At 51.7% G+C, this 25,340-nt stretch overlaps 1 protein-coding gene across 1 annotated transcript in view; it reads left to right on the top strand.

Moving 5' to 3' along the window:
- The window catches only part of SULT2B1 (sulfotransferase family 2B member 1), a 39,411-nt gene that overhangs the window by 9,714 nt on the left and 4,357 nt on the right, over nt 1-25,340 (top strand). The window contains exons 2-5 of the mRNA XM_046684030.1: nt 16,083-16,222; nt 22,238-22,446; nt 23,989-24,115; nt 24,833-24,927. Of these exons, the coding sequence (XP_046539986.1) occupies nt 16,083-16,222; nt 22,238-22,446; nt 23,989-24,115; nt 24,833-24,927 (571 nt within the window). The remainder of the gene's footprint in view (nt 1-16,082; nt 16,223-22,237; nt 22,447-23,988; nt 24,116-24,832; nt 24,928-25,340) is intronic.

The raw sequence follows: 25,340 nt of genomic DNA, 5'->3' as shown, positions 1-25,340 counted from the left end.
GTGTTTGTTAGTGCACAGACACTTCCTAGCTCAGCAAGTGGACAGTCAAGGGCTGTACAATTGTCACGAACTTTCTTGGCTAGTGAGTTAAGCAACCATTGCTTTGCTGAAATTGCTTTGGCTGTGGACTGGGCCAACTCTTCGAGTGTCAGGGAGAGATTCCTGGCCATTTGTTCATGGGTGCTCACTCCGATCCGTGGAAAGAAAGTTCCTCCCACGAAGACAGATCCAGAGTCACGCACAGCTCCTAGAAGTTCTTGTTTAGAGTGACTATGGAGATTCAACAGGAGAGACCAATGAGAGGAGAAAACAGGACAGTGAATATCACGCTGTCCTTGTAATCTCCAGCCATCAAGGCAATGAGTTGCCCAAGCATAAAGGCCATTACTGAGACCTGCACAGATGAAGACGTAACCAAGGGGTGTACATAAGGCTCCCACAGATGTGATAGCATCTATACACTCATTCATCAGCATAGAGGTGTTAGCATTGTATAACCAAACCTCAGATCCAGTGTCGTTACATTCCGAGAGGTTGCCTAAATATATGGGGATATGAAGAAATTTACTGATAGCCTGGGTTATGTTGCTGGCCTCACAAATTTTTTTATACAAATATTCATAAGATCCTGTTTGGGGGCCCGCCTGGTGGCAGAGTGGTTAAGTTCGCACACTCTAGTTTGGCAGCCCGGGATTTGCAGGTTCCATCTTGGGTGCGAACCTACATACCACTCATCAAGCCATGCTGTGGTGGCATCCCACATACAGAGTGGAGGAAGATGGGCACGATGTTAGCTCAGTAATACTCTTCCTCACCAAAAAAAAAAAAAAAAAAAAAGACCTTGTTTTCCCCTCCCGAGTCTGGATTAAATTAAAGCTAGGAATGAGTTTAGGTGGGCTTAGCACCCTGAGTCAGTAAAATGGGCCAGTAGAGCAATTTAGATCAACAACAGCATGCAGAATCCTAGTGAAACTACTTATAGGGAGAACTAAGGGGTCATTAATCTCTTGGACAGACCAAGGTTTCTGACGGCAATCAGAGAGGTTCCTCCCTTTCAAAAGCGATTGGGAAATGCAGACAAGGGCATTGTCTTTCCAGGAAAGGGCAGGAGAAAGTACAGTAAGAAACAATGGTGGGAGGAGAACACAGAGGCCTGGCCGGGGGTCCGTCTTGGGGAAGCTGTCTGCCTCAGATGTCAGCTGCTTCTCTTTCTGGTCAGTTTGATTTGAGGTCTCCAGTGTTCGTTTAGGACCGAATATTGGGTGGAGCCTTCTTCAGCTGTGAGATGAGTGCCCAAGGCTCAAGTTCCTGAAGCTTGGCTGCCATCTGGGTAGTGAGGAGGTCCTAGAATAGTTGCTTCCCAGGAGATTTCAAGGGCAGGAAAATTGGAAATACCCGTTTGGAGTCCTGTATCCAGACATTTAAGGAGAGTGGAAGGATTTAGGATCCAGTCCAGCTTACAAGTATAAGAAAACATTAAAGACAATTAACAGGACTACGGGCCAGCCTGGTGGCATAGCAGTTAAGTTCACAAGCTCCACTTCAGTGGCCTGGGGTTTGTGGGTTTGGATCCCGGGCGCAGACCTACACACCACTCATCAAACCACGCCGTGGCAGCATCCCACATACCAAATAGAGGAAGATAGGCACAGATGTTCGCTCAGGGCCAATCTTCCTCACCAAAGAAAAAAAAATTAATAGGACTTGAATTTAATGTCTACAGAAGTGAAAACATAATTTCTGTCTCCACAACAACCTCATTGTAAAAAATAAAGATAATCATAGTAAAATTAGTTTGTTTGTATTAAACTTGGCCTGATTATTTATATAAATGCAGCAAGGATAGTGATTGACCATAAAATCTTTTCTTTTTTGTTTTTTTGAGGAAAATTAGCCCTGAGCTAACTACTGCCAATCCTCCTCTTTTTGCTGGGGAAGACTGGCCCTGAGTTAACATCCATGCCCATCTTCCTCTACTTTATATGTGGGATGCCTACCACAGCATGCCATTTGCCAAGTGGTGCCATGTCCACACCCGGGATCCGAACCGGTGAACCCCAGGCCACCGAGAAGTGGAACGTGCAAACTTAACTGCTGTGCCTCCGGGCGGGCCCCATAAAATCTTTTTTAAAGATTGCTTTGCTGAAACTCTGGAAGGAAGGTACTAGGCTGATTTTTCAAGCCGTTTCTTAAATCTATGTGGTCATATCTGAGTCTGTGTACATCTTTCTTGAATATAATATTCTAGTCAAAGCCTTGTCAATGCAGCCAATATTTCCAACTGTGTCCTGTTGCAAGGAGAACAGCCTTTAACTGAACCCACGCAAAGACATTCACTGTCATGAAAAGAATACCTAAGAGTTTCTGAATTCTGGAGGGATCAGGTAGAGAGAAAAAGATGAATGTTTCAACCCTCGTTGCAAAGATACACCTTACCAAGTTGCTCTAAGTTATAGAGAGCTTAAAGGAGAGGAGAAAGAGGGGTCCTTCACATCTGAAAAACAAAACATCAAAGCAATCAGTCCTCCCCTCGAGTTCCAGAAACTTCCACCCACTTCAGTCTTATAATGTTAAAGGTATCAAAGCCTGTATTCCAGGGGCCTGGGCTGGTGGCCTAATGGTTAAGTTCGGTGCACTCCGCTTTGGCAGCCAGGGCTTGGTTCCTGGATGCAGACCCACAACGCCCGTCTGTCAGTGGCCATGCTGCGGTGGTGGCTCACATCCAAAAAGAGGAAGATTGGCAGTGGGTATCAGCTCAGGGTAAATCTTCCTCAGCTAAAAAAAAAAAAAAAAACACAAAACAACCTCCTGTATTCCAGAGTACTTGTGAAAGTCTTTTCTATGAAAATATCTTTGAAAATGAAACATATTTGTGAAAGCATTGGAGTAAGACAATAGCTGTAACTGACAAAGGACTTTTTAAAAAAAGCAATGGGTAGGGACCGGTCCGGTGATGTGGTGGTTTAGTGCACATGTTCTGCTTTGGCGGCCCGGGGTTCGCCAGTTCGGATCCCGGGTGTGAACCTACACACCGCTGGGCCCGCCATGCTGTGGCAGGCGTCCCACATAGAAAGTAGAGGAAGATGGGCACGGATGTTAGCTGAGGGCCAATCTTCCTCAGCAAAAAGAGGAGGATTGGCAGCAGATGTTAGCTCAGGGTTAATCTTCCTAAAAAAAAGAAAAAAACAGAAGTAAGCAATTGTGAACTATATTACCTTTTTGCAGCTTGGTGAACTTAAAATACCTTTTATAAATTTCTAGAAACATGTGCCTTTTTTTCCCCAGAAAATTTCTGAGCATGGCATAAAACATGTTCACTAGTAGACTCAAATCTCTTTAGTTTCTCCAGGATGGGAAGCCAAAAGTAGATAAATTTGTGTTCAGTAATTAATGTTTTAGTATTTTATCTTGTTTGGAAAACGACTATACACTGTTTAGTTTAACTTAGTATAAACTTTCTTCTTATTTACATTTATGTTCATTATTGCTTTTTTTTTTTTTTTGAGGAAGATTAGCCCTGAGCTAACATCTGCTGCCAATCCTCCTCTTTTTGTTGAGGAAGACTGGCCCTGAGCTAACATCCGTGCCCATCTTCCTCTACTTTATATGTGGGACGCCTACCACAACATGTCTTGCCAAGCGGTGCCATGTCCACACCCAGGATCCAAACCTTTGAACCCCAGGCTGCCAAAGCGGAAAGTGAGCACTTAACCGCTGCACTACCAGGCCGGCCCTCATTTCTTGCTTTTAACAACCACGCATAAATTAGACATTAAATAGCCAACCATCATCTTAAATTACTTTCTTGCTGACAAATTTTGTAACAGAGACAGTATGAGCCCACTCGACTAGTAAACCCAGGCCGAGAGAAAAGTTGCACATTTGTGTTATACCCAACACTAGCAACTCCAAAGCGGTGCCTGTTTTCTATTTACACCAACGACCTTAAGCTAGCTTTTATTTACTAAGGATTCACCCTAGGTCACATGAACCTGAAAAGCATTTAAGTTAATTTCTATAATATTTCTGAGATTTGGGAATACTTAATTTATAAGCACTTAATTTCAAGCCAACTAAATAGAGCTTTTTACAGGTCAATTCTAGCGATACTGTCTGGAGGTAGAAAAATATCACATCTTTAGAACATATGTAGACACAGAGCTGGACCTAAACAGAGATCTCATAGCTTTCATTTTAAAACATTTAGCCGTGTCTCGGGTACAAAACTCTAAAGAATAGTTGGATCCAAATCGTATTTCTGGCAGATGGACTAAGTTAATGTTGCTTGCTCAGATGGCCAAAGTCTTTTACTAAGGATTTTTCTTTGCATGCTGTAAGGATCCTTTCTGAGCTGTTTTCGGCATCATTTTATCTACTATGAACAGTCCAGGGCAATTGCTATTTAAAGTTTTCTTTCTAGTTGTTTATTTGCTCCAGTTAACTTAGAAATAGTAATTAAGAGCTCAGCATTTGAATCCTCAAAGGGTCTGATTTCAAAGGGGACAGGTTCTCGAAGAGGGGACGAGAGGAAGATGGCGTAGGGGGCAGAGCCTGGACACAAGAAGGATGCCGGGGCGGAGTCCAAGACAAGGCTTCTGGGAAGACGACCCAGATGGCTCCTGAGACAAATAACAAGGGGGAGGGGAGCATGAGGCTTCGGAGTCCGTCTTGTTCTGCCTCAGTTCTTCAGCTGATTCCGGTGATTTAGACATGGTGTCTTGTAGTGAGGTGATTTTAGCGCTTTGTGTGTATCCAGAAGCTTCCAGGTACTAATGAAAATAGACATGCCATCCATTTCCAGTCTTCCAATTTGGTTTTAAGAAAAGCTAGTTTGGGGAGATTGAAAGTTCCCCATAATGGCCATTGCAATTTCAGGCTGCTTTCGGTCTGTTTGGCCCATTTAGTTAAAAATGTGCATGTAGGGGCCCAAAGTTCTTGAATATAAACCCAGGCCAGGACCCCTGAAGGAGGGTTTCCCTCCGAACATTTAGATGATGGCAATCCCATTTCTGACGTTTCCTCTGAAAACCCAAGAAAGTTGCCAAAGTCCTAGCCCTGATACCCAAAGGCATCTAAAAACAAAAGAAAAGTTGCTGGATTCCCAGCCCCGATTCCAAAAGGAATCCGGGAAAAAAAAAAAAAACCAAACAAACAAACAAAAAACACCACCAGGATTTTCAGCAAGCCCAAGCAGTTATCTTCTGCTACCTTCAGAAAATAACCGAGTACTCACCAAGGATGATGCCTTGAACCCAAAGACAGAGCCTTAAACCAGAAGGACAAAGTCCCTCCCCTGAGGAGACCAAGCCTCTCCTGATCCCAAATAAAGCCTGAGAGCTCAGAACACAAGACGAGCGGAGCTTGAAATCCAAGAGGAGACCCACTAAACCAAAGCAGGTGGCCACTCACAGAGGCGATGAGCACAAGAAGCTGGGTGTGGGTACCTCACTCAATCCTGGGGCTCGGCGTCTCTCTGGGGTCGTCTCCTCTGGATCTCACTTTTCTGATGCTATATACGTCAACTTAAAAAGCAAATCCACCTGTTAGTTTATCCTCAAAATGAGTTTACTTGGGAAAAGCCAAAAGAATTGAAACTCAGGACGTACATACGATGGCAAACCATAGGCAAATCCACAGAACAAAGGAGGGGAGCTGCTTTTATAGAGAAAAAGGGGGAGTAGGGAGAGGCTGTTCTAAGGGAAAGTCCATTGGGGGAAAGTAGCAGTTCAGGGTGGCAGCGACTTCTCATTGGCTGAGCTGTGGCGTTTCTCATTGGCTGAACTGTGGCATTTCTCATTGGCTGAGCTGCGGTGTTTCTCATTGGCTGGACTGTTGCTGGGTGGGGAGAGAAATCTTCCTTCAGTAGTAAAGCGGTTTTACCTCCTGTCCGGGAACAAGCATCCTTTGGTAATGGCCACTGTGTGATAGGCATGAGAGCTCCCACTACAGGCCTTCTTGCCTCCAATTTAGCTAAGATTTCTTTTGTTAATTTCCACAGTTGGAAGAATTACCCAGTGAACACTCCTCTACCCACCACCACTAAAATTTCATTGTACCTGTTTTATCGAATATCTGTGCATCCTTCTGTCCATCCATCAATCTTTCTTGTTTGTGATGCATTTCAAAGTAAGCTGCAGACATCAGAACATTTCACCCTGAACATTCCAGGCTGCATATCATTAAATAGACTTCAATATTTGTTTATGAGTTTTTCTTTTTTTTAAAAGAAAAGATTTTATTCTTTCCTTTTTCTCCCCAAAGCCTCCCGGTACATAGTTGTATATTCTTCGTTGTGGGTCCTTCTAGTTGTGGTATGTGGGATGCAGCCTCAGCGTGGTCTGATGAGCAGTGCCATGTCCGCGCCCAGGATTCGAACCAACGAAACACTGGGCCGCCTGCAGCGGAGCACCCGAACTTAACCTCTCGGCCACGGGGCCAGCCCCGAGTTTTTCTTATAATAGATGAAATTTACGCACAGCACGCTGCACACATCTGAAATGAACCAGTTTTGAGAAATGTGTGTGTAACCCAATCCCTGTTGAGACATCGACACCTCCTTTTGAGAGGCTGGATTCCGATGTGGGCAGGGCCCTGGTTTATTTAGCCGGTCTTGATTTATTTATCCAATGCCGGCTTGTTCAGGTCCCTCTTATAAACTGTGTTGCGGGGCCACAACTAGAAGGACCCACAACGAAGAATATACAACTATGTACCGGGAGGCTTTGGGGAGAAAAAGGAAGAAATAAAATCTTTAAAAATAAAAAAAAAATTGTGTTGCAACTGACATCCTGGTATATATTTCCTCCGGCGCTTCCTCGCGGGCACCCATGTATTCCATAAATTTCCGGAGGTCAAGTTCCTTTGTGCATCCGACAAATATAATGGAGTGGCGGCCTCTTGTCGGACGCTGGTTCTGGGAGGTGGGACATCGTAAAGGGAGAATTTCTGCTCCCTCTTAGCTTCCCTACTAGCGGAGAAGATGGACTTAAAGAAGTCAATAGACAAAGAAAATATGGCTAAGTATGGAAAGAGCTGTGAAAGAAGCAAACAGAAAGCTGAGGTGGGGAAGGACGGGCATGTGGGCGGTGTCCCCTGCGACGTGCTCTACATAATTTAAATATTGCCAAGTGACGTCCCAAAGAAGTTCCTCGCATCACTCTTCTGCCAAGAGGGGAGGGAAAGAGCCTGTTTCCCTGCGTTCTGGCCGAGGCGTGAGTCACATCGCCGAGGTGGAGGAGCCCAGAGGAGACGAGCTCCCTGGGAATTTCAGGAGGTGAGCGGGGGCAGCCTGGGCGGCGGGACACCGCACAGCGTGTCCCGGGAATGATGCGCATTGAACCCAGCTCCGGCTCCCGGAGTCTTGGCGAGTGGACCGCGGGCTCCCGCTGTGAGCCAGCAGGGCGGTCCGGCCGCTCAGACGCGGCTCCTGCAGCCCCATCGCGCTCCTGGAAGGGCGGCGCCGCGCACAGGGGCGAGGACCAGACCCGGCCCGGCACAGACCCCGCATCCCGGCAGCCTCCCCGCTCGCCTCCTTTGCCCACGCGGTTCCCTCTGATACCCACACGCGGCTCCTTCCCTCACCTCCTTCAGGTCTGCTCAAAAGTCACCTCCTCAGAGGGCCCTGCCCTGACTCCATCCGTCTAAAACTACAATCCCCACCAGGATACCCCGTATCTAGCCCCCATCTGCTCCATTTTTGGCCATCACCATCCAATTATTCCATTTAAAACCTTATGTGTTGACGTAATGGTTCATTCAAACGTAAACTGCAATCAGGTTTTTTTGTCGGTTGCACGCGCTTCTGTATCCCCCAGCGCCCGGCAGAGAGTGGGTGCTCCGTAAATATTTGTGGGATGAATTAATAAACTTGCCCAATCTCAGACAAAAAGCCCTAAAGCTCCCCGGGGATTCTTTGGACTCCTCTTGGACACCAGACTGTAAGGTCCCTGGAAATGAGGTCCTTGTCCGTGAGCGCCCCCCTCCACCGCCACTGCTTGTTCTTCAAATCAGACGACAGAGGGCTTGAGAGCTGCCTCGGGTCACACAGCAAATCCAAGGCAGGGCTGTGACGTAGGCGGGAGTTGTTTCTCTGCATATCCCTGGGTGGCCAAGAGGGACAGCGGCCAACTGGATGGTTTATTATAATAATGGCTAATGGACGTTAAGCATTCATATCAACAAGGATCTTTTAAACCTCATACAAACTGATTTTTTGTTGGAGTGTATGGTTTTATGAATTTTGAAACATGTATAGACTTGTGTACCATCACCACAATCAGGACACAAACTCCCATCATCTCTTTGCGGTCGCACCCTCCCCATCCCTGACTGCCCTCTCCCTCCAACTCCCCACCACACCCCACCCCCACCACTACTGATCTATTCTCTGTCCATATGGTTTTGTCTTTTCAAAAAGGTCATATTAGTTTCCTGTTGCTGCTGCGACAAATGACCACGAACTGAGGGGCTGAAAGCCATGTAAATTTCTGCTCGTACACTTCCGGAAGCCAGAAAAATCAGTGTCATTGGGCTAAACTCCAAGAGCCCGCAGGGCTGCGCTCCTCCTGGACGTTCTTGGGGAGAATCTGTTTCCTTCCGTGCCTTTTCTAGCTTCTAGAAGCTGCCCTGGGGCCGGCCCCGTGGCCAGTGGTTAAGTTCTAGCGCTCCGCTTCGGTGACCCAGAGTTTTGCGGGTTCGGATCCTGGGTGCGGACGTGGCACCGCTCATCAGGCCTTGCTGAGGCGGCATCCCACATGCCACAACTAGAAGGACCTACAACTAAAAATATACAACTATGTACCAGGGGATTTTGGGGAGAAAAAGGAAAAAATAAAATCTTTAGAAGCTGCCAGCCTTCCTTGGCTCTTCGTGGCCCCTTGCTCCATCTTCGAAGCTGGCCGGTAGCATCTTCCAGTCTCTCTCCTCTCTGACCTCAGCTTGGGTTGTTACACCTTCTTCTCTCATCCTCCCGCCTCCCCCTTGTGAAGACCCTGTGACGACCCTTAAGGCCCACCACCCGGATAACCTCCCCATCTCAGAGTCCTTGACGTAATCACAGCTGCAAAAGCCCTTTTCCCACCAACGTAACGTATTCCCAGGTTCCGAGAATCAGGACATGGATGTCTTTTGGGGGCCAATCTTCAGCCCACCACCGTCACACGAATGGGATTATACTTTGTGCCTCCCTGCGTCTGGCTCCCGGCCTTCAGCGCACCGCTGGCCTGGGAGGGTCATCCCGTAACCAAACTCAGCTCCCTCTTGGTGAGTGCGCAAGCACAACTGAGGCAGAAGTGGGTGAAAAAAGGTTTATTACTTGCACAAGCCAAGGAGAATACCGAGGATACGTCCCAAAGCGCTGCCTCCCCGACGGGGGGTGGGGGTGGGGTGGTGGGGGGGCGGGGGCTCCTTTTATTGTCAGGGTCCGTACAGCTCATGAATATTCAGTTAGGAAAAAGGCGGGAGACTGGGGTTCCCCGCCTTACAGCCACGTTCTTTGAGGGCGCATGCGCGGTATGAGCCAAACCCGGCAGCTCGGCCCCGCCCAGATGGAGAGGGTTCAGGATGCTGCTGCGGGCAGGGCCTCGGGCAGATTCTAGCTGGAGGGGCGCAGCCGACTCCCGAGCCATCTCTGCGGTTGGGTTCTTCCTGTTTTTCTGGAGCCTTGTCTGCAAAACATCTGACACTTTCTGCAGGTTGTTAACCAAATCCTCAGCAACCCTTTTGCTCCCACCTTCCTGGCCGCCTGGTTCCCAGGCGCGGGGCCGTGGGCATCCGCGGCTTGTTTCTCGGCATCGCCCGGGAGCATCTCGTGCCTGAGGCGCGGGTACCACTGTTGAGCCGCTCGGCCGCTGCAGGACCCTCGGGTTGTTCCCGTTTTGGGGGCGATTGTGGATAACGCGGCTGTAAAGACGGAGCAGAGATGTTGGTGTGAACATGAGTTTTCCTTTCTCTTGAGTTGAACCCCCAGGAAGGGGAGAGACTGTGCTTTAAAATCTGCGCTTCTATTAGGATATTTCATGGAGGTACATTAATGCACAATATATAATCGAATAATAATAATAATTAATAATAATAGTAATATTCCCCTGGGAGTTAAATATCCGTGTGACCAAGGGGAGGGAGGCAGAAACTGAGACACAGAGAGAATATGTGGGTTGCCTGAGGTCAAATCCGGGTCCTCCTGACTCCCCCCCCCCCCCCCCCCCCCCCCCCCCCCACCAGGAGAGAACCGTGTGAAGGGGCGGGAGGCATCGCCCCATGGCACTGAGTGGTTAGGAGCGCAAACTGTGGGGCCACACAGCCTGGGTTCAAATTCCAGCTTTGCCGCCTGCGGCTGTGCGACATTAGCTAAGTGTCTTTGCCTCTCTGTGCCTCCATTTCCTCCTTTGTAACACAGGGATGGCACAACCACCCACCACCTAGGGCCCTTGAGGGAAGAAGTGAATTAAGGCACCCAATGTCGTGGGCAGTACAGTGCCAGGAGCGCTGTCAGTGTGATTTTTCTTTCTTCAACAAATGCTGATTGAGGGCCCGCTCTGTGTATGCCAGCATTCTAGATCCACTGGCGGTCAAGACAGACTAAAAAAATAATAAAAATCCCCGGTCTCAGAGCTTGTGAGCAAGCAGAGAAGAAAGGTAACAGGCAGTCCACGTAATATGTAAAGTATAGAGTAGCTCGGGAGGCGACAAGTGGGACGGGAAAACAAAGCAGGTTGAGGGGTGGGTGGGTTCAGCTGTGAAGAGGGTGTCAGCGGAGGCCTCAGCCCTGCAGGAGGTGAGGGTGCCAGTCACAGGCCTGAAAGGAAGACAGAGAACAGCCAGTGCCAAGGCCCTGAGGCAGGCTCGGCCTGCCGTGTTGGAGGAACAGCAAGGAGCCCAGCGCGGTGGGAGCTGATAGACGAGGAGGAGAGGAGAAATGGAGGCAGAGAAGGATCCGGGCGGACCTCTAAGGGCCATTTGGCTCTCGGGAGGAGTTTGCTTTTCTGTGCGAGATGGGAGGGTTTTGAGCAAGGGAGGGACAGGAGCCGACTGTAGTCCTTCTGGCTGCCACATGGGGAGAACTGACCAGAGGGATGGGCGGCGTCGGGGGGAGCAGGCAGATCTATATGGTGGTGACTGCCGTAGTCCACGCGGCTCTAATCCTTTCCGAGTTCCCTCAAGGAAGGCCTTCCTAGCCTCCTTCTCCAATTGGGAAAACTGAGGCACAGAGAGGTTGAGCCATGTATTCAAGGCCACACAGCTAGTTGGTAGCAGAGCCTAGGTTCAAATCAGAGTCTGTCCAACCTCAGCCCATCTCCCTTCCCCAGTGCGTGGACCGGGCTGCCTCTGCAGGTGGTGACTGAGTCCTCACCACCAGGGGATCTGAAGTGGGGACAGTTTTGTTTATTGCACACCCGCTGTGTGTCAGGCACCAGGGATAAAAACACTGAACGAGACAGACACATTGTGTCCTAGTAGCAGAGGGAGGGGGGAGGCTCATTGACAGCTATTTGCTGAGACCTCCTATGAAGACTGCTGTGTGACCTTGGGGACATATATTAACCTCTCTGGGCCTCCATTTCTTCCGGCATGAAGTGGGACTCTCAATACCCACTCCATGGGGTGCTGGAAGGAGCCTGTGATAACGCGTCTTCAGCATAGCATTTCCGCAGGGGTGGCTCCCCGACCCTCCTCCTCTGCTGGGACCAACTGGAAGTCAGACGTGATCTTTGAGGTCCCATGAGGCCAGAGGAGCGGGCAGACCCAGGCTGTGTGGGGCCTTGAGTTTCGGGCTGAGGGGCTGCGGCCATATGGGGGATGGAGGGAGGGAGAGACTGGAGGCCGGGAGACCAGGGAGGAGGCTGGGCTGAGGGTCCCGGGGTGTCCCGAGAAGGCCCGGCCCGGCCAGGAAGCTTCCAGGAGGCTGAGCATGTCCTCGGCCGACTGCCCATCGTATGGGCTGCAGTCCCTCCCACCGCTGGCTTCCGATCCGGCTCCATCGTCATCTTCAGTCCTCTGCTCCGATGGAGCGAGGGCTGCCCGCCAGGCCCTGACATGGCCTGGGGACAAAACAGGCTTGTGACCCAGCGAGAGGAAAGGTCACCCCAGGGCCAGATTTGACGTACAAGGTGGAGAGAGAAAGTACACAGCCCCCGTTTGGGGACACGCAGCGAGATTCGGCCAAGCAGGAATGCAGGTGCGGGGGTGGGGGGCCTCCAGGGCCTCCATGCTCCAGCACAAAGAAGGGCAGGGGAACGGCATTCCTGGTGGAAGGAACAGCAGATACAAAGGCCCGGAGGTGGGAATAATGCTTGATGTATTTGGGGGCTTTGGCTGGAGTGTGGGGTGCATGGGGAAGGAGGGACGGGGACAGAAACTGTCTACAAGGCTGAGGTGCAAATCCCACTCTTCTTGGTACTTGCTGTGTGGCCTTGGCCAAATCGCTTTCCCTCTCTGAACCTTCTTTGTCTCATTTGTAGCATTGTAACACGTAGGGAGATCTCAGCTCTACCCCACTCACGCCTTGATTATTTGTTGAATACTGATGCTCAGTTATTTATGGGGCAATCGGTCGTTCTGGGCTCCGAGGGCACAGGGGTGGGGTTTGGCTGGAATGAGGCCAGGAATGAGGCCAGGCTTTGGGCGTCTCTAAAGGCCCCACGGGGGATTCTGGATTTGGGGGCCTTCAAAGTCCCCACAGGGGAGTCTAAAGTCCCCGGGGGGGATGAGAACTGCTAAGGCGGGTAAAAGGACCTAACTGTGATCTTGGACTTTCCTTCACTTTCTTCCGGGTAAACCACTTCATTCATTCCCGATTCATTCCATCACACACTCATTCATTCATTCACACATTCAATCGGTCAGATACGGGCTGAGCACCAACACGTCCGCCCACCCTGGGTTCCGCCTGGGCCTCGTGGGGTGTGGCTTGGAGATGCAGTTGCTGAGGGAGGAGGGGGGCACCCTCCTATTTCCTCATTTACGCGCTCAGGGACCGTGTCAGGGGCTCCGGAGGGCGCAGGAGCGTCTCCTTGGTGGCGTCTCCGTTTTCCTCTCCTGTAAGCTGGGGAGCGAGGTTCTCCTTCAAGGAGCTGCTGGAGATCAACGACTGGGACAAAGTCGAACCCTAAAGGGGTCTCCGCGCCCTGAGAATCCACCAGGAGCCAGGCGCTTCATGTCTATCATCCCTTTAATCCTCGGGGAGGATTAAAATCCTGAGGGGGAGGTTACCGTTATCCTCAAGTGACAGGCGAGGAAACTGAGGCTGAAAGAGCTGAGACCCTCCCCCTCCCGCCCCAGGGCGCAGAGAGAGAGCACGTGACCCAGGAAGGCGGAGCCAAGGCCCAGGCCCTCAGCCTCTAATCTGCCCGGTAACTGATGACCTCACAGCTCCAGCCCACTGAGCTAAATCTGCCTGGCAACCAGTGACGTCACTAATTCCATCGCAACTCTCAACCAATGGGGTGGCTGATGACATCACTGCCGATTGAGTCGTCGCAATTTGCTGAAGGCCTACTGTGTGGGGACCGCTGTGCTCAGCAGCCCCCTCCTCTGGGCTCACACGGTGCTCGGTGTTGCCTCTGTTACTGCGGAGAAGAAGAGTAATTTTAGCTCAGGTTTATGAACGCAGACTATGAGCCAGGCTCTTTTTAACCGTGTTTATGTCAATTGATACGTTAAACCCCCTCGCTATCCCTATTTTACACAGTGCTTGGTCCGTGCCAGGCACAGTTCTAAGCAATTTTACGTGTTCATAACAACCCTATGAGGGAACGATTATTATTATCCCCATTTTATGGAAGAAAACAATGAAGCACAGAGAGGTTGAATGACCTGCCCAAAGCCACACAGCTGGTGGGACATAGAATTCCAACCCACATATGCTGGCTCCAGGGTTGATGCCATTAACCGAGACACTGTGCTACTTCTCCTGTCCCCGTTTTATCGCTGAGGAAACTGAGGCACAGAGAGATTAAGCACCGGACCTCAGCTTGGCTAGAAAATGCCACGGATGGCCAGTTCCAGAATTGCAGCCTTACCCACGCCTGCAAAGCCCCCACCCCCAACCCCTGTGAGGTGACCAGCTGTCCCCCACTGTCCCCTTGGGAACAGCCCCCAGACGGGGACACAGGGGGATCGTTGCCAGCAAGCCACAGCCCACATGCCAGCTTCGCCCACAGCCTCTCTCCTGGCCCCCCTCGGGACGCTGCCCTCACCTGGGCTGCCCAGAGCCCCCCGCCACCCCACCCCAGGCAGAGGCCACAGTCCTTTTGTCCTTCTGCTCCAAGCCTGACTCTGGCGCCAAGCCTTGGAAAAACTCTCTGCCTCTCAAATCCTTCGGGAAAGACACCGGAGCCCCCTGGGCCAGTGCAGCCCTCGTGGGCCTCAGTTTCCTCACCTGTCAAATGCACAGACAAGGAAGAAGGAACAGAAAAGCCCTCTGCAAGCCAGCAGGGTTTTCAAGCTCAATGGGCCCAACACTTCGCCTCCTTTTTATTAAACACAGTTGTTTTAGTGGGAAGAGTATTTTTTTCCTTTAATGAATATTCATTCATTTATTGAAGGTTTTAGTAAAGTGAAACTCATACCACTGTGGTACCCAGCCCTTCATCAACAGCTTAACAAACTTGGCAAGGTGGGCATGCTGTGTCACCAGCCCCCCACCCGCCCCGGCCCCCAAGGATCACGGCTGTCCTGCCACAGGGTTACTTTGTCCTGTGTTTGAACTTCCCATAATCGGAATCATATGACCTGACTCTCTCGTGTCCCTCATCCTTCATTCAACATTATGTTTCCGAGTTTCATGTCTGTGGTCGGACCCAACCCTCTTCATATAACCGAATATTTGTAACATCCTTTTTGCCATCCTGAAATGAAACCCACAGATGATAGAACCTAGTTACACACATAATTTTTTTCCTGGTTCAGTGTATTGTCCCAGGGGTACTAGAAAGGGCCACAGATGAGGGCCGGCCCCGTGGCCAAGTGGTTGAGTTCACGCGTTCTGATCGGCAGCCCAGGGTTTCGCAGGTTCGGATCCTGGGTGCGGACACGGCACCGCTCGTCAGGCCACGCTGAGGTGGCATCCCATATGCCACAACCAGAAGGACCTGAAACTAGAATATACAATTATGTACTGGGGGGGTTGGGAAGGAAAAAAAAAAAGAAGATTGGCAACAGATGTTAGCTCAGGGCCAATCTTGGGGGGAAAAAAAGGGCCACAAATGGAAAATCTCTCTCCTACAAAAGCCCCATGGAACGCATCCCCAACTCAACTTAACCTTAGCCGGGTACCCCAGATGTCCACCCCTCGCCCACGCCACGGACAGGCGACCCCAGGGGAGGCTGTGACAGAAAAAGACAGTGGATTAAACGGATTGCTCTTGAAACTTCTCACTTTGGAAAAGTTTACTTCCATATATGGCTACGTGGACACATTGCTGGGGTTTTGGAAAAGCCCCTTGAGCGAGGGGCTTGAAGCTTAAACTGTTTTAGCTTCACGGTGACTCCACGTCTGGGCTTCGCAGGTGGGCTCTGCCGCTCTGTGGCTGAGGAGGAGCGGGCAGGGCACCTGACACTGGCCTCAGTTTCCTCGTTCGTGAGTAGGGTGGCGACTTAGCGTCTCTCTGGAGACTTGAGGCCAAGAGCAAATGCGCGGAAAGCACTTAGCCCCACTTTGCACATGTGAAGCGCTCCATGTCCTACCAGCTGTGTGGCTTTAGGCGAGTGCCTCAACCTCTCTGCGCCTCGCTTTCTTCATCCGTAAAACGAGAATCATAATCATCGTCACCTCGTAGGATTGCTGTGGGGTTTTGTAAACCATCCCCACTTTGCAGGTGAGAGAGCGAGGCCCGGAGGAAGTTCCTTGCCAGGGTTCCACTAGCCGGTGGGGTGCCCTGCCCATCCCCCGGCCGGCCCTCCGTCCCGCCCTGAGATCCCTCTGCCACTTTCCACCTTCTGTCCTGGAGGCCAAACCTGTAAGGCTGGACACCGCCGCCCCCCGCCCGTGGTGCAGGCCCCTGGGACGTTGGAGGATGCGCAAATGCGGGCCCCCCCGCCCCGACCCTCCTCGTCCTCACGGTGTCTCCCCCACCCTCCCGCAGCCAGAAGCTGTCAGGAGAATACTTCAGGTACAAGGGCGTCCCCTTCCCCGTCGGCATCTACTCGCCGGAGAGCGTCCGCATCGCGGAGAACGCCGACGTGCAGGACGACGACGTCTTCATCGTCACCTACCCCAAGTCAGGTACCGCGGGGCGGGGCCGGGGGCGGGGCCTGAGAAGGAGGGGGCGGGGCGTAGGGGGAGCGGGGCGGGGCCGGGGGCGGAGGAGGAGTGGGGCGGGGCCGGGGGCGGGGGCGTAGGAGGAGTGGGGCGGGGCCGGGGGCGGGGGCGTAGGAGGAGCGGGGAGGGGCCGGGGGCGCGGGCGGAGGAGGAGCGGGGCCTGGGACTGCTCAGAGCAGACGGGCTTGGCCTTGGCCCGGGGGTCCATGCGCCAGGAGCACCGCTCCCCCGATCCCTGGGGGCTCGCTCCCCACCCCCAGGTGGGCTCTCCCATCCTCATCCCTGGGAGGCCTTCCCTGACCTCCTGGCTGGAAGGGCGTCCCCATCCTGTCCCCCTCTGTCCCCTTAGCTAACCGCGTACTTCTCTTGACGTATCACCACCAGCCACTGTGTTATATTCTAGTTTGTCTTGATTGCTCCTGGGTTTGTGAGCCTAAAGCAGTGCCTGGCACATAATAGGTGTTTAATTAACATTTGTGGAAGGAAGGAAGGAGAGAGGGAGGGAAGGAAGGAAGGAAGGAAGGAGGGAGGCAAGGAAGGAAGAAAGAAGGAACACAAGGGAGGAGAGACGATCTTAATTTTCTCATTGAAATGCTACTTTCTGATCGTCTGACGCGTGTGAGACACAGCTGTGAACAAGGGAGACGTCTGTCAACTTGTTGGGAGAGACAGGCTTTACTTAACCATGCCATCACCTATATTACTATATAATTAGGGTTGGGGCAGGTCCCCCCCTGCAGAGAGCATTGGGTGCAAGTCACAAGAGGGTCTGGGGGCTGAGGGCAGGCTTCCTGGGGGAAAGATGTTCATGCTGAGATCTGGAAGCTACGGAGGGGTTTGAGTGGAAAAGGATGTCCTGGCAGAGGAACAGCATGTGCAAAGGCCCTGAGGTGGGAGGAGGCTGGGTGAGTTTGAGGAAGCAAGAGAAGTTCAGTGAGGTTGCAGTAGAGGGAGCCAAGGGAGAGGCTGGAGGATGAGGCTGGCAGGGGCGACACAGGCTGAGGGAGCATCCCTGTGGAGCCAAGGTGAGGATCTTCAGCGACTTTACTGAAAGTCCCTTGGGGAGGTTGTGAAAGAAGGGATAGATTTCAGGTTTTTCTTCTCTAAAATGATGAAGCTGATTTTTTTAAATATTTTTGAAATTTTTCAAAATATTACATTCACCCTTTTGAGCATAAAGTTCTATGAGTGGTTTTGTGTGTGTGTGTAACAGTTTTGAGATATAATTCACATATCAAATAATTCATCCATTGTGTGGCCGGCCCGGTGGCACAGCAGTTACGTTCGCACGTTCCGCTTTGGCGACCCGGGGTTCACTGGTTCAGATCCCGGGTGTGGACATGGCACCGCTTGGCATGCCATGCTGTGGCAGGCGTCCCATGTATAAAGTAGTGGAAGATGGGCACGGATGTTAGCTCAGAGCCAGTCTTCCTCAGCAAAAAGAGGAGGATTGGCAGCAGTTAGCCCAGGGCTAATCTTCCTCAAAAAAAAATAATAATAATAATTCACCCATTGTAAAGTGTACGATTCTATGGCTGTAGGACATTCACAGAACTGTACAACCATCACCACAGTCAATTTTGGAACATTCTCATCAGCCCCACAAGAAACCCCATACCCATTCATTAGCCATCACCTCCCAATTCCCACACCCCCATCCCCAAGCCTCAGGCACCCATTAATCTGTCTTCTGACTCTGCAGATTTGCCTATCCTGGACGTTTCTTGTAATGGGAATCCTACAACTCATGGTCTTTAGCGTCTGGCTTCTTTTGCTCAGCGCGGTGTTTTCCAGGTCCGTCCTTGTTGTAGCGTGTGTCAGTGCTTCGTTCCTTTCTCTGCCCGACTAACATTCCAGGGTGTGGCCAGGCTATATTTTGCTCATCCATTTGTCAGTTGATAAACATTTGGGTTGTTTGCAGTCTTTGACTATTGTGAATAATGCTTCCAGGAACATCGGCATGCAAGTCTGTGTGTGGACACGTTTTCATTTCTCCGAGTTCTATGAGTTTTGACAGACACACGCAGTCATGTAACCACCACTACGATCGAGACATAGAACAATTCCATCATTGCCCAAAAAAATCCGTTCACATACTTGTGCAGTCAGCTCCTCCTCCAGTCCCAGCCCCGGGCAACTGTGGGGTCTGCCCGCCCCCATAGTTTTGCCTTTTCCAGAACATCACGTAAATGGAATCATACCCCACACAGCTTCTGAGGCGGACTTCTTGCACGTAGCATAATACACTTTAGATCCATCCAAGTGGTTGCATTTTTTATTGCTGAGGAGTCTTCCATTGTATGGATGGACCGCTGTTGGTTTCTCCATCCATCTGATGAAGGACACTTGGGTTGTTTCCAGTTGGGGATGAGTATGAGTACGGACGCTCTGAAGCTTTGCATGCAAGTCTATGCGTGGGAAGATCTTTCCGTTTATCTTGGGTACATACTTAGAAGTGGGATTGCGGAGTCTATGGGGAGTATGTAAGCTTAACTTTATGAGAAACCGCCAAGCTGTTTTCCAAGGTGGCATTACCATTTTGCATCCCCACCAGCAACGTAGGGGAGATCCAGTTGCTCCCCTTCCTTGTCAGCACTTGGTATTGTCAGGTTTTTTTAAGCCATCCTAACAGGTGCGTAGTGGTATCCATTGTGGTTTGACCTGGCATTTCCCTAGTGGCTACAATGTTGAGCATCTTTTCATGTGCTTGTTAGCCATCATATATCTTCTTGGTAATGTGTCTGTCCACGTTGTTTTGCCCTAATTTTTAATTGGGTTGTTTAGTCTTCTTGTTACTGAGTTTTGAGAGTTCTTTATATAATCTGAGTACACATCCTTTATCAGATCTGCCTTTTGCAAATATTTTCTCCCAGCCTGTGACTTGTCTTTTTTTTTTTTTTGAAGATTTTATTTTTCCTTTTTCTCCCCAAATCCCCCCAGTACATAGTTGTATATTTTTAGCTGTAGGTCTTTCTGGTTGTGGCACGTGGGGTGCCACCTCAGTATGGCCTGATGAGCGGTGCCACGTCCATGCCCAGGATCCAAACCAGCGAAACCCTGGGCTGCTGAAGTGGAGTGGACAAACCTAACCACTCAGCCACGGGGCCAGCCCTGACTTGTCTTTTCCTTATCTTTACAGTGTCCTCTCAGAGCAAAAGTTTTAAATTTTGATGGAATCCAATTTTTCAATTTGTTTTTTAATGGGTCAGACTTTTAATGTCATATCTAAGAAATATTTGCCTCACTCAAGGTTGAAAAGATGTCCTTATTATTATTTTCTTCTAGAAGTTTTATAGTTTTGGATTTTACACTTAAATCTATGGCTCATTTTAAGATAATTTTTTACACATCGTATGAGGTATAGATCCAAGTTTTTGCATATCGATGTCCAGTTATTCCAGCTTCTTTTTCAAATTTAAGATATATTAAAATCCCTCTTAAAAAGTGCATTCATGGGGCCGGCCCCGTGGCCGAGGGGTTAAGTTCACACACTCCACTTCGGCAGCCTGGGGCTCACCAGTTCAGATCCTGAGTGTGGACCTAGCACCACTCATCAGGCCATGCTGTGGTGGCATCTCACATAGAAGAGCTGGAATGACCTACAACGAGGATATACAACTATGTACTGGGGGTTTGGGGAGAAAAAAAAAAAGAGGAAGATTGGCATCAGATGTTCACTCAGGGCCAATCTTCCTCACCAAAAAAAAAAAAAAAATGCATTCATAGTTCAAACTTCAAGAGGCACAAAAGATTTACCCGGAAAGACCTCTCTCTCCTCCCGCAGTCACCAATAGTCCCAATGTATCCTTCCAGAGTCTGCATGCACAAGCAGAAACGTAATGATTGTTTTTTTTCCTTTTTCCCCCACAAAAGTTAACAGACTATACACACCATTCTGCATCATGGTTTTGTTTTTGCTTTCTTTTTCCTTGTATTTCGACATCATCCCATATTAGAACTGTAAACAAAGAGTCTCCTTTTTTTTTTTTTATAGTTCCATAGTATTCCATCACATTACATGTCCAGGAATTCTTGTTTAACCAGTTCTTACTAATTAGTATTCACAAGTTTCCAATTTCTTGCCTTTACATCCAATGCAAACTGTGTACACAATGCCACATCTCATACAAACATCATTTGCATATGTATGCATTTATCTGTCGAACAAACTCCTAGATATGGAATTGCTCAGTCAAAGAGTCTATGCCTTTGCAGGGTTTTTTTTGTTTTTTTTTTTTTTTTTTTTTGAGGAAGATCATCCCTGAGCTGACATCTGCTGCCAATCCCCCTCTTTTTGCTGAGGAAGACTGGCCCTGAGCTAACATCCGTGCCCATCCTCCTCTACTTTCTATGTGGAACGCCTGCCATAGCATGGCTTGCCAAACGGTGCCATGTCCACACCCGGGGTCCGAACCGGCGAACCCCGGGCTGCTGACAAGTGGAACGCGCGCACCTAACCGCTGCGCCACCGGGCCGGCTTTGCCTCTGCGGTTTTGATGGATGGAGCCCAATTTCCCTCCATCCAAGTCGCAGAAATCTGTTTCCCAGCCTGCAGGCTTTGTGAGAAACAGCTGTGGAGATGGATGGTGGCGATGACTGCACGGCAATACGAATGCCACTGACGTGTACCCCGCAAAATGGCTGAGAGGGTAAATTTTGTGTTAGGTGTGTTTTACCAGACACCCACAAAAGAGAATTAGCTAGTAACGGGATTCAGCTGCCAAGAAGACCGCAAAAGGATAAAGGCAGAGCGATGCAGGGAGCAGACGCTCCCTCTAGGGCTGAAGCCGGGCATCCAAGGAAACGGGCTGGGGGGCGGGCTGGGGGGCGGGGAGTAGGTGTCACTGGTGTCCCTTGCACCGCGGGCCGCTGTCCAGCGCAGGAGCTGGCCGTTGGAGCCCGGGGGAGCCGGCGCCTCCTCCCGCAGGGCCCCTGCAGCGCCCTCTCCTGACAGAGCGCGACATTGCTCGAGCGGGCCGAGGAGGGATGCTGGCGGGGTCCAGCCCCGACCTCAGGAACCAGCGCGCTGGATTCGGGGCGAGAGGCAGTACCCTGAGCAACGGGCGCAGGGTGGTCGATGGAATCCAAGACAACATGATACTAATAACAGTTGATTGTTCATATCATTATTATCTCTCATCTAACTCATCTGGAGAGTGCTGGAATCTGGACCTGTGAACTGGGTCATCCAGGAGGTCCCTTCCACTTACAAAGACGTTTGTGCCCCCCCCCCCCAAACACACACACAGAAACCCAGGGGTGACTCCCAAGGACGGGCTGGGGTTTGAAGTCCAGACGCCTGGAGTCAACTCCGGCTCCCTCTAAGTTTTCACGGAGTCCTTCTGCCCTAACACATCAGCCTCGGAATCCCAGAGGCTGAACCCGAGAGAAGTTTCTTTCGCGTTCCTGTGGCCTCCAGTTGGCACGGCATGGACGGAGGGAGTGGGGGAAGTCCACGTGGTCCTGGGCACCCCGGCTCCTCCTGTCTCCCGGCGCTGCCATTCCCCGGAGCCCCAGTTTCCACAGGCATCTGGGATCCAGCCAGCGGAGAAGGGGGACGAGTGGGAGGTGTTTATGGGCCAGGCCTGGAAATGGCTGCACGTCGCTGCCACCTGCCCAATTTTGGCCAGAACCCAGGCACGCGGCCCCACACGCAGCTGCAGGGGAGGCTAGAAAACTGTGGTCCCATCACACTCCTGGGAGGCAGATGAAATGGGGTTGAGCCGACAGCTAGCCAGTCTCCGCCACGCGCCACTTCCTAGCTTGGCCACCTTGGCCGGCCACGTTGTGTCTCTGAGCCTCGGTTTCCTGCTCTGACAATGAAGATAACCAACCCCACCTTCTCTGCGGGTTGTGAGGACTCCGTCCAATAAGATGTGTAGCGAATCTCGCAGTAAATGCAGCTGTTATAAATCCGATTATAGCCCCCTCTTGAGACCCTCCCCACCTCTGATTCATGTGCCCAATTTCTCCCGACAGGCACCACCTGGATGATCGAGATCGTCAGCTTAATCCTAAAGGACGGGGACCCCTCCTGGATCCGCTCGGTGCCCATCTGGGAGCGGGCGCCGTGGTGCGAGACCATCATGGGGGCCTTCAGCCTCCCGGGCCAGTCCAGCCCCCGCGTCATGAGCTCCCACCTCCCCATCCAGCTCTTCCCCAAGGACTTCTTCAACTCCAAGGCCAAGGTGCAGCGCGAGGGAGGGGCCTGGGGGGAGGGAGCATAACCGACTGGTCAATTCAGCACATATTGATTACCTGCTGTTTACGTGGCCCTGGTCTAGAACAGTAGGAAATAAACACACAGAAATGCCCGCCCTGGGAGCCCACATCCTGAGGGAAACAGGCTGAGAATAGATGGGATAAACAAGGGAAATACGACCATATCCAAGGTGATAAATGCACATTGAGAAGGAGGAAAGGGTTGGGGTAGAATTAGGGGTGGGGGGTTGCAATGATAAATAGGGTGGTCAAGGGAGGCCCCAGTGAGAAGATGAGTAAAGAGCCGGGAGGCGAGAGAAGATGCCATGGGCGAGTCTGGGGGAAAAACATTCCAGGCAGAGGGAAGAGCAGGTGCAAAGGCCCTGGGGTGGGTGTGACATGCCTGAGGACCAGCAAGGAGGCCTTTGTGGCTGGATCCAAGTGAACGAGGGGGAGAGGAGTGGAGATGAGGGCGGGGAGGTAACAGGGGCCAAAACGTGCAGTGATGCGTGGCCTGTGGTGAGGACTCTGCTTATTCTCGGAGCAGACAGGAGCCCCGGGAGGGCTCCACGCGGAGTTCAGACGGGAGCCGACTTAGGTGTTCCCAGGCGCCCTCTGGCGGCAAGGTGGGGAACAGATAGTCCAGGTCAGGGCAGAAGCAGGGTGGTTGACGAGGAGCCGACGGTGACGGTCCCTCCAGGTGACGGTGGAGGCGACCAGGGTGGTGGCCGCGGAAGTGAACAGAAAGAGCTGGGTTTGGGGCGTATTTTGAAGTTGGAAGCAGGAGGATCTGCTGACAGATTGGATGTGGGGATGAGAGAGAGAGACGAGTCCAGGGTGACTCCAGGATGTTCGGCTTAAGGAACTGGGGGGGTGGACCTGCCATTGACTGAGATGGAGAGGCCAGGAGGAGGGGTTTGGGGAAAGACGGGAGCTCACTGTGGCCCATCGACATCCCGGGGGGGAGGTCACCAGGGGTCAGTGACATAAACTGATGTGGGTTTGATGGGAGAGATGCAATTCGTTGGTGTATAGATGAGAGAGACAGAGAGAGAGAAAGATTCTCCTGGGGCACTGGAGGGCCAAGGAGGGCAGGGTCAGCTCTGGGTGTAGAAAGACCCCTCAGGGCCTCTGGAGGCTGGAAGGCTGAGGAGGAGCCGGGGGTGAGGGTCCAGGCAGGAAAGGATGAGGAATGGCTCCTCTTCGCTCTTGGTCAACACTTCTCACCCTGATCTCCCCCATCCTGAACCCCATGCCTTCCTCCTCCACTCTTTATTCCCTGAAGCCAAACTGTCCCTCCATCTGGTCCAGAAACAGTCCCTCTGTCCCCCTAGAATGTGGTTGGGGTCCTCCGGGGTGAGGTGGACTGATCCGAGCTACCCTTTGCTGGGGAGTCTCCTGAGGAGTCTACCCTGAGTCCTTCCTGCTGCAAGGTCAGAAGACAGGGGGCTCGAAGGCACGCAGCCTCGGGGGCTGGGGTCCCGCCCATGTCTGACACCTTGTCCCCTCTCCCCAACATCCACGCCCAGGTGATCTACATGGCCCGGAACCCCCGGGACGTGGTGGTCTCCCTCTATCATTACTCTAAGATCGCCGTGCAGCTGAAGGACCCCGGCACGCCTGACCAGTTCCTGCAGAACTTCGTCAAAGGCGAAGGTGAGGACGGGGGCACCGTGAGGCGGGGGCGGCCCCTAGGGGACCAGATGGAAGAGGGACAGTGGAGGGATAAGACAGAGAGAGAGGCGGAGACACAGGGCCGTATAAAGAGCGATGGTAGGGGCCGGCCTGGTGGCGCAGTGGTTAAGTGCGAATGTTCCGCTTCTCGGTGGCCCGGGGTTGACTGGTTCACATCCTGGGTGCGGACATGGCACCGCTTGGCAAAAAGCCATGCTGTGGTAGGCGTCCCACATAGAAAGTGGAGGAAGATGGGCGCGGATGTTAGCTCAGGGCTAGTCTTCCTCAAAAAAAAAAAAAAGCAATGGAGACAGAGGAGACCAAGAAAAACAGACAGTGAGAGAGACAGAGGGAGAGACCAAGAGACAGAGAAATTGAAAGACAACGAGAGAGACAAAGATGGGGAGAAAAAACCAGAGAGGCTGAGAGACACAGAGTGAGCAGGAGACAGAAAAAAGGAAACAGAGACAGACAGACAGACACAGAGAGACTGAGAAAGAGAGAAAACAAAAGAGGGAAAGACAAATGCAGAGAGAGACACAGAGACAGAGAGAGGCAGAGGGACGCAGAGCGCCAGATGTGGGGGGCTCAGGGGAGGCCTCTGGCTCCCAGGGGCCAGCCTGGGGCGTTTGGGGCTGGTTGGGTCCCTCGGAGCCCCAGCGCGGGTGGCGCTCACCCCGCCTGCCCCTCCGCCCACAGTGCAGTTCGGCTCCTGGTTCGACCACATTAAGGGCTGGATTCGGATGCAGGGAAAGGAGAACTTCCTGTTTATCACCTACGAGGAGCTGCAGCAGGTGAGGCCTCCCCCTCCTCCTCACGCGCCCACCCGCCTCCCTGCTGCTCGGCGGCCCGGTGCACCAGGTCCTGGGGACACAGCAGGTGAACGGAACAGAGTCCCCGAGCCCGCGAGCGGGAGATGGGCCATGGATAAATAAATGAAATAGGTGGCAGCTGGTGAGGAGGGCTAAGGAGGAAAGACAAGCAGGAGAGGAGGCTCAGGAATTTTAAGGAAGATGGTCAGGGGAGGCCTCCAGGAGAAGGAAACACAGAAGCAAAGAAGGAGAGGGAGCCTTGGAGATATCTAGGGGAAAAGTGTCCCAGGCAGCGGGAAGGGCCTGTGCAAAGGCCCTGAGGTGAGAGTGTGATTGACGTGTTCCAAGGAAAGCAAAGAGGCCGAGTGAGTGGGAATGAGGGTAGGAAATGAGGG

This window comes from Equus quagga, chromosome 13, assembly GCF_021613505.1.
Source record: "Equus quagga isolate Etosha38 chromosome 13, UCLA_HA_Equagga_1.0, whole genome shotgun sequence".
Taxonomy (NCBI): Eukaryota; Metazoa; Chordata; class Mammalia; order Perissodactyla; family Equidae; genus Equus; species Equus quagga.
Note: the sequence above shows the minus strand (reverse complement) of the source record. Positions and strands in the feature narration are given on the sequence as shown.